We start from the raw sequence: 13,859 nt of genomic DNA on the forward strand, positions 1-13,859 counted from the left end.
GCGACGGCGGCGGCGGCGGCGCCCCGAGCGGATAACAACTGACGTACTTCCGCCCGGACGCCAGCTCCAGAGGAAGTGGGCGCTCGGCGGAGCCCGGCCCCGCCCCGCCCCGCCCCCCGAGGCCCCGCCCCGCGCGCCCAGCCGGGCCCCGCCCCTCCCGCCAGCCCCGCCCCTCGGAGGAGGGACTTGGGAGGCCGCGCCCCTTCCCGCCCCTTCCCGCCCCTTCCCGCCCCTCTGCGCGCTCCTGGGCAGGCGCCGCTCCACTAAGGAGGGGTGGGGGCCGGAGCGCCATCCTCTCTCGCGGGTGTGCGGTCGGGGCCTCTGCGCTTCCCCACCCGCAGCCTCCCTCCTGAAGCATCTTCAAACGAGAGCACGTGAGCAGAAAAGTAGGGGCCTCTCCAGCCAAACCAGACACATGAGTGCAGAGGGCAAGCTCACCGTCACTCCTGAGATGGGGCCGGGGTGGGGTGTGAAGGATGGGCGTCCTCGTCCCCACTTCTGATGAGGACCCATGGATGGGCGTCCTTGTCCCCACTCTTGATGGGGACCCATGGATGGGGTGCCCTCGCCCCCACTCCTGATACTGGGGCAGGGGGTGGGGTCTTACTGGGCTCGTTCCCCCAGACTCTAGAAGTCTTGCGCACTGTGTGTGGGAAGGGGAGGACCTCCCTGCCAGTGGAGGGGCGTTTGAAGGCCAGATGAGGATTTCTCGGTCCTCCACTGCCCCCACGCCGCAGTCCAGGCTGTCTCCACGTGTCCCCTGTCCCTCTCCCCGCCGGTCTCCCTGCGGGCTGGTCCATGGCTCCTGGTGCTCTCTGCTGCGCCTGCCCAGGCAGCCGCGGGACCTCCAGATCCAAGTGGGGAGGGGGGCTCACAGGCAGTGCATCCCCTCCTCTCTCCCCGGCAGGTTCCCAGGTTTTACAGTAAGGCAGCTCTCCCAAGACCAGAGCCCTGGACCCCAGAATGCCCCCTGTGGGGAGTGGGTGGGGTGGGAGGCCCCGGGGGTGCCTGGTTTGCATAGAGACAGCAGTTTGGCATGCAGGGGCTGCTCCCCACCCAGGGCTGCAACAGGGCAGGGACCAATGGGAAGGAGCAGCTGGAGAGTTGAAAGCTAGATGTTACTGTGAACTTCCTCTTTCACCAGTGGGAGTCTGTGAGGTACGGAGGGACTGCGGGTGGGGAGGGCCATCGGTTTTCCTCAAATCCTAAGGTCATTAATTCATACAACAAATATTTACCAAATGCCCTATATCCAGGCACTGTTTGTGATGCAGTAATTGATGAGACAGACGGCCCTCTTAGAAGTGGGAGAGACCCTGAACACAGAGCCAAATAACATCAAATGATGACATGAAGAAAACCGAAAAGGGCGGTGTCATACTAAGTGGGCATTGGGTGGTCCCGAAATGCCTGTAGGAGTGAGAATTGAGCTGAGACATAGAGATAAGAAAGAGCCAGTTGTGCAAAGAGGGGAACTGTGTTCCTTGCAGAGAGCACAGCATGTGTAGAGGCACTGAGGCAGGGAAGGACTTGCTGGGCAGTGTAGAGACTGAAGAAGGGAGCGCAGTAGCTGAGTTCTGGGAGGTGACTCCTTGCTTGACAGGGAAGTGCTGCCCCAGGCCACGCTGAGTGGGGGGTTCCACTGCCCATCTCCCATACGGGGGCTGGGGCTTTGAGTCCCATCGCTCTGTGCCGTGGAGGGCCCAGGGCCCCAGTGTGTACAGGGCATGGAGGGGTGTGATCTGGGTGTCACAGGCTTTTGGCAGGGCTGTCCCCAGTGGCAGTTGGGAAGGCGGACATGGAGTGGGGCACTCAGGCCCCCAAAGCTGCGGGCCCACCTGCCAGGCTCTCTCTGCTCAGCCCCCCACTCCTCTCTGGGCCTCCCCAGGGTGCGGCAGGGGCCCCTGCCCCTCATCTCATTCTGGGTTTTGTTATGAAAACTCTGCCTGCCTCCAGCCTCACCACTTTTGATTTTTAAAAGCCTCGTTAGGAAGACAGAAAACGCAAGCAGAGTGGTTTCTCTGCATCCCTGCCGCCGTGGTTCCCCTCTGAGGAGAGAGAGCCAGGAAATGCGGATGTTGGGGGGTCCTGGGGATAATATTTCAGGATTTCACTGGATGCAGGCCCTTGGGCCCGCCAGCCCACTCCAGGAGCAGCCTCCAGGCTCCACACCTGCTCTGGAGACCCGCCCCACCCCCAGCCTGGGCCCAGCAGTCTGTTGACCTGGGGGGGTGGGAGGAGCTTCCTAAGGACCCTTTCCTGTCGCCCCTCCCACCTTCCTGGAACCCTGCTTGGGAAGGTCGAGTTCTGGTGTTGACGTTTTCAAACACAGAAACTCCTCTGTCCTTTCCCATCTGGTCTGGAGGACGCTTAGACGTGGGTTCTGGGTGAAAAACGGGGTCTCTGTGGGGCCCCCTCTGGGTTTTTCTGCTTCCTTAGCTCTCCCCCAGGGAGAAGCCCCCAGGTGTTTTCTTTCCTTTGATTCACTTCCAGGTGGTCTGGCCAGCACCACCTCTGGATTCCCGGCACAGCAAAGCTACCCCAGGAGATGGGGTGGGTGGCCCGAGGCAGAAACCTGCTTGCTGCTTGATCGTGGGCCGCGCTCATTTTTCCTGACTGTGCGCATTGTGACAGAACAACTGAATCCCCCACCCAGGGCTCTGAGCTCTCCCAGGGCCTGCAGGAGCCGTGAGCCCATGTGCACCGCATCACCCGCGCCCCTGACTTCTGGCTTGGGGGTGCAGAGCTGCTGTGCTTCTTGTTTTGATGTTTGTGCTCTGCCTCCCAGAGGGGCCTCCGGGGCTTCCAGGCACGCACGCCAACAGTGGCTCAGGGACAGCTTCTGGGCCAGTGCTGGTGAGGGGAGCGTTCTAGATCAGCGTTGTCCAGTCCAGTGGCCACCAGCGGCATAAGGCTCTTGAGCCCTTGAAATGTGGCTCATGTAACTGAAGAACAAAATTGTATGTTTCATTTCGTAACTTTAATCTTAAAATGAAATGGCTCCGTGTGGCTGATGGCCACCGTGCAGGGCAGGGCAGTTCCAGAGGGAGACTGCCTGGCCTCCAAGCCCAGCTCCTCACAAGACTGTGGGCGAGTGACCTCTGCCTCCACTGCCCTCTCTCTGACACAGGGGTGACCACAGAGCTCCTGCAGTGGGTGGGCTGAAGGTTCAGTGGGCTCTCAAGCCCTGAAGGTCGGTCACATGGTCAGTTCTGTGTTGTAGTCGCTGGGCCTCAGAATTTCCGATCCATCCTGATTCATTCTGTCTCATAAGGGGCTTGGGAATTTGCATTTCAACAAACGAGCTGCGGGTCTGGGGGCCACACTTTGGAAACCATGGGTTTACTTGCCCCAACAGCACTGGGCGCCTTGTAGGGCTTGTAGATGAGTGCCAGCTCTTGTTCATGTGTGGCCACCAACGTCCCTGAGAACGGGCACCTCTCATGGAACCAGGCCCTCACCCAGTCACCGCCCACAGCAGAGTGCCCTCAGCAGAGCTCTGAGGCATTGCTTCCAGGAGGGCCCGTCGGCCCCATGGGTCTTTGCTGCTTGGCTTTACTTTATAGCAAGTCACTGCTCTTTGCAAGGCTCAGAGCAAAGTTAATTGACGTGAAATTGTATTCAAAATTCAATTTGCTCTCACAGATCTGATTCAGGCCCAATAAATCAGCAGAGCCAGCTGCTCCTTTGGGGATCTAACATACTTTTTGCTTGTAGGGTGACAGCCAGAAAGCAAGTCTGGCTAACAGGCCAGCCCCTGGTGCTACGTCTATGAGCCAGCTGTTTGTTCCACAAGAGACATTCATTGCTTTCCACTTTCCTGCTATCCATTTCATCTCCTTCCACAGCGCCTCAGTGTGTTTTGGAGACTTAGCTTACTTCCTTGGATGCAGACTGAGGGAGACAGCTCATTGAGATGCCCCTTCCTCCCCTAGCCAAGGAATGGGCAGGTGTTTTAGCTCCCACTGTGATAATGCTACGTCACAAACAGCCCCCAGAATCTCTGTGACTTACAAGACCAAATATTTTTTTCTCGCTCATGGGGCTTCAGGTTGACTGGAGGGGCTCTGCTCTAGACTATGGGTCAGGCTCAGGTGTGTTCCAAGGCTCCCTCTCTGGGACCCAGGCTGCAAGAGATGAGCCACCTGGGGCATTCTCCTTGCAAAACTCACAGGGCCAAGCCAAACCACACAGGCACATCAAAAGCTGATGCTTTAAGCCTTGCATCCTGTCTGCTCACACCCCATCCAGAACAAGTCACAGGGCCAAGGCCATCATCCATGGGGCCAGGGGGTTAATGCCTCCCACTGCAGTGGGGGTGGCACTGCAGAGTCACGCGGGGGTGAGAGTGTGGTCCTGCTACGAAGAAGTAAGGATTTGGGGACTGTATTCCCATTCATCACAGCAGATGGCTCAGGCTATGCAATCCAATGGCCTGTTCCTGGAATTAAAATCTATCTTGAGCACAGCATCCAAAAGATTGAAATTTGGGGTGCTGTCCTGACCCCACCTGCCCGCTCTGTCCTCACTCTCCCTCTTCAACAGCCCCGACTCAGATGTCACTTCTTCCCGGAGGCCGGCTGGTGGCTTCGTGCTGGGTTGACTCAGCTGAGTGGGCACATTTCTCAGAATTCCCCTCACCGTGGGGCAGGGTGAGGGTCGACCACAGGAGAAATCTGTGCTCTGGCAGGCAGAGGTGAAGCAGGAGCAGTCGCTCTATGCTGCAGAGGCCCTGCAGGGTGCCCAGCTTTGCCACAGCACTGCATGATGTTGGGATCCACCTCTCACACACACCCCCACCCCCGCCCCTAGCTGGCGCCAGCAGCTCCAGGCCCACAGCCCTGTGGGCTCCTTTCCGTCTCAGCTGCCTCTCCGAGCCCCGGTGAAGGGCTGGGTTCTGCGGGATGGCGGCATATGGATGGAGCCGTGAGAGGTCCGCTCTGGAGGTCGGGTTGGTCTGGGCTCTCCCCGTCCACAGCTGCTACCTGCCCGCTGGCCACCCTGCAGACACAGGCAGCGCCTAGCAGGGCCACCCCTACCACCCCGGCCGGCCAGCCTAGAAGGCCAGGCTCTGGCACCCAGCCCCTATTCGGTGCGCCCCCTGGGCCGAGGCCTCTCCAAGCACAGGCACCCTCTCATGCCATCTGGGTGCCCGCTGTCCTTTGTGTGCGTGTGAGCCCCAGAAGAGCAGTCAGGCCTGAGTCAGGCCGCACACAGCGGGGCTGTGGTGAACGTGTGCCCCAAGCCCTCCTCGTTTCGAGGCCGTGGGTGTCCCAGGCTCCTGGTGCTCCTTGGAGGGGGTCTTCCTGCTGGCCTAGCCCTGGGGGAGGAATGGGAGGCTTGTGCAAGAAAAGGGTGTTTGTAGGGCAGGGAGGGCCTGCCTGCCTGGTCCCCCCCGAGAACCTGGCCCTGAGTGTGCCCATGGCTTGGGTCCTCCAGGCCCTTCCACTTGACGGTTACGGACACCCAAACCTGAACTGGCTTCTTCCGCGGTGGAACTTCAGGTGAACACTGGGCCTCGGGTGGCACTGGACTCAGCCTGGCTCGAGGGGATGGGTGCAGAGTCCCTGCCTGCTGGCTTCAAGGTCCACAGGAAGGATGGCCTTCTCAGAGCCTTTGGAGGGAGGGCGGCCCTGCTGACACCCTGGTCTATGGCCTCTGGTCTCCAGAACTGTGGGAGGATAAGTTTCTGTTGCTTTAAGCCGCCCAGTTTGTGGTTACAGGAAACCACTGCCGGTGGCTGCCTCGCCTGCACCACCGGTGCCCGGCTACACCTTGCCTCCGTCCATGGGAGGGACGGAAGTGACCGTGTGCCTATTCTGAGCCTAGACTCAAGAGACCCTGCGTGTCCCCACCTGCTCCCTGTGCTTCTGCAGTGGCCATGAGAGAGATGTGCCAGGCCAGCCCACTGGTCCCAGGAGAGACACCTAGGACTGAATGTTCTGGACAAGCTCATCCTGGAGTGGGCCCAGCTGAAATGAGCCGGTCCAGCCGCCCTCCAGACATACGAGCCATAAACACTTATTGTCCAAAGCTGCTGAGGTCCCGGGGCTGTTTGTCACTCGGCACATTTGTGGACTAGCTGACTGATGTAGAAGGCAGGGAGAGGCTGGAGGGGATGTGCAGCCATGCTTGGAGAAGACCTCACGCAGCTTTCCTGACAGGGCCGGGTGCCTTCAGACATGGACTGTGCCGAGCCCCTGGTCATGGACAGATGCATTCCTCCTCTGCCAGGCTGTGTGGAAATCCTCACCGGGAGGATGTGGCCAGGCTGTGGGAACAAGCTGTTGGTTCTGCAGTGACTTTCAGAACATCCTTGGTGTACTGTGGAGGCGGTGGTGACCTCAAGTGGTGCACACTGGCCCTCTGGGGCCTGCGACCAGCAAGTGGAGGCAGGCACTTAGCAAATCATCACACTTCAGGTTCCCAGTTCTTTTCTTCTTTAGTTTCTGCAGTGTAGACCCAGTGGAAGCCGTAGCTGAGGGGCTGTGGATGGGAGGCGAGGAGCAGAGACATCTCCTTCAGTGAATGTGATTGTGAAGGAGAACAGGAAGTGTGATGGTAGCTGGAGAGGAACGTGGGGCCAGAGAAGTTTCCCACGGAGGAAGCACTGTGTGGCCATCTAACCGTGACGATGGTGATGATACTAACAGCCATCAAGTTCTGAGAACTTACTGTGTACCAGACATGGTGACAAACACTCTTCTTCTCTTAACTCATTTAATCTCTACAAGACTCTTCATTGGTAGGCATTCTTGTTACAAGTTTTCAATTCTTCATTGCAATTCTTAATTGCCCTAGCTGGAAAAGTGCAATTTGATAAGTTCTCACAGAATGTTACTTATTATGTTACCTGTGTAACAATCAGGAAATAGAAAGGTGCTCACAGCATTGGTTTTTGCCTTTCTTACTTGACGTTTTATAGATACAACATGGCTGCTGCAGATCCAGGCATCATATCCTTGCTCCATTGCCCCGTGCAGAGAGGAAAGCAAACAATGGTGCCATCCCAGGAGTTCTCATTGACCAGAATAGCATCTCATGGTCACTGATTGTAAAGGAGGCTGGGAAAGTGAAAATCCCACCAAGGGGGTAGATTCCCTGTGACTATCTTAGACAAAACTTGACTCCTCACGAGGCTGAGGTGAGGGTCTGTCTTTCCTGTGGTCAAGAGTCCTGCCTCTTCTGGAACAAAACGGTGCTCTCAGCAGGGAAGAGGGCTGTGGATGTCTATTTGGCGGACAGTGAGCACTGTCCATCACACTGTCTCATAACAGCATCCTGATTTTCCTCTGGGGTCACTTCTCTCCGTACGCAGTTCACAAAATTCAGGAGGTGTTAACCCCATCTCTGGCTCTGGGTGTGAGCGTGTCACTCAAGCTCTGCCAATTGGAACATCCCATTTCTCTGTCTCCAGCGATTGGTCCAGAGATGGGCATGTGGCCTAGAGCCTTGGTGGTAACCATGGAAGGGAAGGATGCTCTCTCCTTCCCTCAGGTCCTGGGGCCAGGAGGGTGTCGGCTGGGGTTTCTGGCTGCCATCCTGCTATTACAAGGGGAGTGCTGCTGGAGAATAGATCCCACATGGAGGATGGCTGAGCAAGGAGACGGAGGGTACTAAGACCTGGAGACATGTTTAACCTCTGGACCCAGCCATACCTGAAGCCAGAACTAGCCATGGATTTCACAGACACATAATTCAATACATTCCTTAAGCCAGTTTATGTTGAGTTTCCTGCCACAAGCCACATCTTACTGAAAGCATGCTGTCTGCAATGACCCCATTACCTGTCAAAAGCCCATGAGAGCCAAGGAGGAGGGAATGGGGCCTGGGTTCTCTGGTTTCTTGTGCTTGAAGCTTGATATTCCTTCCCAGGCTCCTGGCTGCCTCTCAGTCAGGGCTGGTGCCACCAACTGCCTGCTCGGGGCAGGAAATGGCCCCTGAGGAGTCTGGCACCGGCAGCTCTCAGGCACCGCCGTCCTTCACTTCTTGTTTACCCAGCAAACATTTCCTGAGCTCCCTGAACTCCAGAATCTATCTAAGCTTGCAGGGAACCCAGAGGCGAGCTGACATCTGTATCTGCCAGCTGTTCTTTTCTGCTGTTGTTGCACATGGCAGACAGCCAGCGTCCACTTCAGCTGACCTGGGCAGGAGGAGGAGGGCACTGGAAGGATGCTGGGGTATCCCTGGCTGGAGGAAGGCTGAGCAAAGAACCCCTGGGCAGAGTGGAGGCCTCAGGAGTGGCCGGAATGAGGCCCCAGTGCGCTTTGAGCTCCTGCTTTGCCGCTGTTTCCCCCTCCAGTGCCTCAGGTTCGCTGGAAACTCTCAGCCTGAGTCACGGCAGGGCAGGCGAGGCTGCGAGCAGCTCCCAGAGGCAAGTGCTCACCACAGGAACGCTTCATGGCTCGCCTGTGCTGTTTGGCAGGCGTTGCAGTGGGGCTCTGCTCCACGTGGTCATTTAGGGATCCAGGCTGGTGGCGAGTCCACCGTCTAGAATGTCACTGGTCGCCTGGCAGCAGCCGAGGAAGCTGGAGGGAACGCCCAACGTGTCATGCTTTGGTCCTGAAGTGACATGCGGCCGAGCAGCCATGTGGCTCCCCAAAATACAAGAGAGGGCTGGGAAATGAGGGAGCACACAGGTATTTGTATGCTGTAGCTGTCTCTCCAACAACGTAGGAGAGTACTGGAGTGTAGACAGGACTCCCTGTGCACCAGCTGTTACTCTCATGCTATAACTCTCTGGACTCAGACCCGGAAGCCCTGTTTTCTGGTCCTTCAGAAATCACCCGAGCTCTTGCGTCTCTGGTAAATTCAGGTCAGCATTATTACTGAGCACCCCCTCTGTGCCAGGCTCTCTGTGGGAGACACAAGACACCACCCCTGCGTAAAGCACAGAGTCTCTATTTCAGATTCCAAACTCGCTCTGAATTCCACTGCGGCTTCGCGTGTTTGGCGGCGGAAGGCTGCAGGTCAAGGCATTTGAACATGTTCAAGTGGCAGACATCCTTTCCTCGGCCACGAGCCCCACCACCCCCATCCCCTTCCACCCATATGCCTCACTCATGTGTTTCCTGCTTGTCTCCACAGGTATGTGTGGCCCCTGGATTTCCTTGTCTGCCCATTCAGTGTACTCTTTAGGCTTGTTTCAGGTATTTCCAGAGAATTCCCCAAACAATGACTTAGCCTGATCTGAGCTGACCTTTAGAGATTCAGGCTGAATATCGTCACTCTAAATACAGGCCAGAAATCATAAATGCTGGAGGTTGATGCCTCCTGGAGTTGTGCAGTGTACAACCTGTGTGGGTGTCCATGGTGACCCTGGTCTGGAGGGGAACAAGAGGTGGGCCAGCTCTGGAACCTGGCCACCAAGCTGTGAGGAATTCAAGTCACCGCCCAACCAGGACCTCCCCTTCCTCCTTACCTCACTCTTCAGACCTTGCTTGGCTCACCCTTCACTTCTCACCTGCCCTCAGGGCTCTGCAAAGGCTCACAGGAATCTGTGGCGAGGGGTTGAAACCCAACTCAACTCGCTGAGGTAAAAGGAAAGGACTTTATTCATGCAGCTGAAAAGGGCCAACACAGCTTGACCTAGGGTTTCAGATCATGCCACCAGGACCCTGTCTCTCTCCATCCCCTCTGCTGTCCTCTATGTTGGCCCTGTTCTTGGCCAGGCTCAGATCCTGGGGTGGCAAGATGGCCCTAAACCAAAGCTCCAGGATCACACTCTACCACGATAGTGACCCAGGGAGACAGTCCTAGTAAAACCCCAGGGTTCATTCTGATTGGACCAGCTTGGGCTATTTGCCCATCCTTGATCAAATTCCATGACTAGGGATAATGACAATAGTAGTTAGCAGTTATTGAGAGCTTATCAATGGCCAAAGTACTATGTTTCTATCTAGACATTTAATTGTCATAACAATCCAATGAGATCAATCCTTTTTTACCCACATTTTATAAATGAGGACGCTGAAACACATAGAGGTTGAATAACCTGAGCAAAATCACACAGCTTTTAGTCACGAACCAGAATTTGAACCTAGGCATTATGGCTCCCAAATTACAACCAACCTCATCACCATCATGACCATCATCATCAACACCACCATTAGCATCAGCAGCCTCAGTATCATCACCACTATCACCATCAACACCACCATCAGCATCACCCTCACCATCATCACCACCACCACCATCATCATCATCATCATCGTTTCCATTATCATCACCACCACCATCATCAACATGCTAAGAGTGAAAGTGAAGATGGAGGGGGTGGCAGTGGTGAGGAGTGCAGGGAAGATTTCTCCGGCTATGGGGTCTCCAGCCCAGATGTCAGGCAAGGGTGCTTTACCTGCATGGGGAGAGTCAGGGCACATGTTGGAAACATCAGAGCTAGGACAAGCATTTGCTGAAGGATCAATGTATTGGTTTCAGGCTCACCTTCTCTGCAGCATCACTTCTTTTAGATGTGATGTGATGGGGGAACATGAGAACTTGGCTCACATAAGGCAGCTGGGGGCAAGCTGTACAATTTTCTTCCAAGAAGGCAGAGTTTGATGTGGGGTGACCCCTTGCCAGTCCCTCGAGCCCCACTTTGGATGCCCACACCAGGCCTTGTAGAAGGTGCTGTTGTGCGGGAGAGTCCCTTTCCAGGGACTGACACACAGTCCCACCTGAGGCTCCCTTTGGCTGAACCCAGGCAGAAGCCAGCCTGGGAAACTCTGCCTGCAGGGTCAGGACCAGGCAAGGAATGAGTCGCAGGGCAAGTGGCTGGACACAAGATGGAACCCAAGGATGGAATCAAGAAAGAACTTCCTGGCTGGCTACGCACACAGACGAGGCGCTTCCTGCCCCAGCGAAGCAGGAGGCTTAAACCTCTGTTAAAGAAATAGGGTTCAGCCATTCTTGTTTTCCAGCATGTCCTCACACTTGTCTGAAGATGGGGAAAGGCTGACATCTCAAGGGAAGTCCTTTGGGGGTTCTGATGGCACAGAAGTGGAGGATGCTCAGAGTGAGGGGCTGTTGTGGGCATCAGTCCCCATAACACACTGAGACCAAAGCCCCCAGGGGGCTGATTCGTTCAAATGCACACAGGGTAGGTCAGCGTGGGGTCAGGACACAGCCTACCTGCGAGGTTCTTTTTGAAAGCCAAAGGGCATTAGTGAGTACTCTCATCACAAGTGACAAAACCCCAAACCAATCAGGCATGAATAAAAGTGGAACTGCGTCAGCTCCTGTGATTGGAGATACCAGGGATGCTGACTTCAGGTATAGGTTGATCCAGAGGTCAACTCAGGTCCACATGTCTGGGTGTCCTTGGCTCTGCACTCAGTTGTTCACCTTTCCCGAGAGTTTGTGCAGACCTAGGAGCATCACTGGCTTGACTAATCTTACCTGCCTGTATCTGGACCAACCTGTCACGGGTGGGGGTGGGGGAATGGCACCTACTGACTGTCCAGACTGGGTCACATCTTGGCCAAGTTTGGCCAAGGTAAGGGTGTGGTCCCTGAGACTGTGCTGTCACAGGGAGCAGGTGCTTCTCAAAGCAGGCTGAGGTGCTGTTAGCAGAAGTGGGTAGGGAGGCGGGCAGGCAGAAAGAGCCCCTGCCCCCACAAATGAGCTCCCCTGGCCTCGATGGATCGGGGAGGGGGGGGCCCGTGCTGACTGCCCCTCCCAAGGAAGGCTCCTGGCTCTTCTCAACGAGGCCTATTGGTAGCAGTCCCTTGTTGTGTGCACACTCGGGGCACTGGGCCAGCAGCCCGCTGGGGAAGCCCATGAGAGCAGGTGGTCGGGCTGCCCAGCAGCCGTCATGCTCCGGGCTTTTCCATGGCAACAGCTGGGCCAGCTGCTGGCTCGGCAGCCACTTTACGAGCCTCTCAGAGGACGGTGAGGCCACGTCCTGCATCCTGATGAGGAAGGGAGCCAGGCTTGGGGATGCACTCCACAGTGTGGCTTATAGCACCGCTGCCAGGAGGCAGGAGGAGGCCTGGGGACTCCCAGGAGGGCCAGGCAGGGCTGGAACTGGGAAAGCTCGTTTCTCCCGCACCCCTCAGGTTCTCTGGGGCAGCAGGTGCAGCTTCGAAGGTGGGCAGGCCCGACATTTTGTGGGTAAACGACCTCAAGGGCTGTACACGCAGCAGTGTGGACCTCAGTTCCCTCATCTGTAGAACACGAATAAAAATGGCGGGTCGTAGGGCTGTTGGAAATCACACCTTTAAATGAAATGGAATCCCTCGGGCACCCTCCAACTGGGCACTTTGAGGAAGGTATAAAAAAGGCGCCAGGAGACCTCCCTGGAAAGAAACGTCAGGTGTTCTTCAGGCAGACGGAGAATGACTCGGGTCAGAAACCCAGGTCTAAAGAAAGGAAGAGTTTTAGAGAAGGAATAAATAAAGGCAACATGAAATCTGTCCTTTTTCTTATTCTTAGTTGATCTAACAGATGAGGTTCTCCAGAATAATCCTCACAACGACGTGTGGGGTGATGGTGGCTTCTGGATAAGTGAGACGGACGACAGCGATGCTCCCGGGGAGAGGGCTCGCCGCTCGTCTGAGCGCGGCCTGCCCCCGGCCTCGGCGTCACCGAACTCGCCGGGGGTCTGGCTGTCGCCGTGTCCTGCACCTCCGGGCGACGGCTGAACGACGCTTTGACGAGAAGTAGAGCTGACACGCCGAGCACAGCAGCGGAGGGAGCCGCTGCCACGGGCCGCGGGCCGGAGGGCAGGGCACAGCGCGGGAACGGAGGCCTGCGGTGGGCGCCGCGGGCCGGGCGCCCTCACCAGCCGCGCTCCCGGAGCCAGGCGGCCGCCCCGACCCCGCTCTTCTGAGGGCGCCCCCATTGGCCGGCCTTCCGGGCCGGGGGTCAGGAAGCCCCCTGATTGGTCAGCTCCCGCCAGAGCGGGCGGCGAAGGCGGGGCTCCGACAGCGGCGGCGAAGTGGCGGGCGGAGCGCGGTGGCCGAGCGCGTCCCCGGCGGCTCTGTCCCCGGCCCCGGGCCCCGCCCCGCGGGCTTCCCAGCGCCGCCTGGAGCCTGCGCGACGCGCCTCGGCCTTGGACGCCGTCCGCCCTCGGCGCGGGGCGTCACCCTGGGATTCCCGACGCCTCCTCGTTAACGGCCTCGGAGAGTGTCTGCCCGAGAGAGGCGGGCGGCGGCGGGACCGACGTCCCTCGGTGACAGACGCCGTCGTCTCCAGCCGGCCCCCGTCTGCTCGCCGGGCGGACCGCGTCCGCGTCCACCACAGGCACTCGGAGGAGGCGTTCGGGTGGACGCGCTCGGGTCCCCACAGGAAGGGTGCGGACGCCGCGGGCCGAGCGCCTCCCCCGGTTGCGCGGCTGTGGTGTCGCGGCCCTCGCTGGGGGCGGCGGCGGCGCGCGCTCCGTCGGGGTCGGGGGCCAGAGCCTCGCACGGCCTCAGGAGCCCGGGTCTTCGGGGCGCTCGGGCGGGCGGCACCGCCCTGGGTGAGGGGCCCGCGCCCCGCCCCGTCAGACCCGAATGAAGGGCAGGGGTGTGACAGTGGTGATGGCGCCAGGAGGACAGGGCGCAGGGGCTTCGGACGCGGGCCGCAGGGAGTGACTCCCTGAGGAGGAGAACCCGCAGTGAGATGAAGAGCAGGTGGGAACAGCACGTGCCCTGGGCCGACGAGCTGGCTGTGGGAGAGACGCGCAAGGGAGCCGGGTGCTGGGGCCAGAGCTCTGGAGTAAAGGGGTCAGGGTGGGAGCTGAGGGGACAAGGTGTGAGATGAGGACGACAGTGAGTGAGGTGAGGGGACAGAGTGTGAGGGGAGGGGACAGAGTGTGAGGTGAGGGGACAGAGTGTGTGAGGTGAGGGGACAGAGTGTGTGAGGTGAGGGGTCAGTGT

The 13,859-nt window shown here is 58.0% G+C and overlaps 1 protein-coding gene across 1 annotated transcript in view; it reads right to left on the bottom strand.

The window, feature by feature from the left end:
• FBRSL1 (fibrosin like 1) overlaps window positions 1–10,196 on the bottom strand; it is a 99,091-nt gene extending 88,895 nt beyond the window's left edge. The window contains exon 1 of the mRNA XM_046641012.1: window positions 10,072–10,196. Within this exon, the coding sequence (XP_046496968.1) occupies window positions 10,072–10,196 (125 nt within the window). The remainder of the gene's footprint in view (window positions 1–10,071) is intronic.
• Between the last annotated feature and the right edge of the window lie 3,663 nt (window positions 10,197–13,859).

The sequence above is a fragment of the Equus quagga genome, chromosome 15 (assembly GCF_021613505.1).
Source record: "Equus quagga isolate Etosha38 chromosome 15, UCLA_HA_Equagga_1.0, whole genome shotgun sequence".
NCBI classification, from domain to species: domain Eukaryota; kingdom Metazoa; phylum Chordata; class Mammalia; order Perissodactyla; family Equidae; genus Equus; species Equus quagga.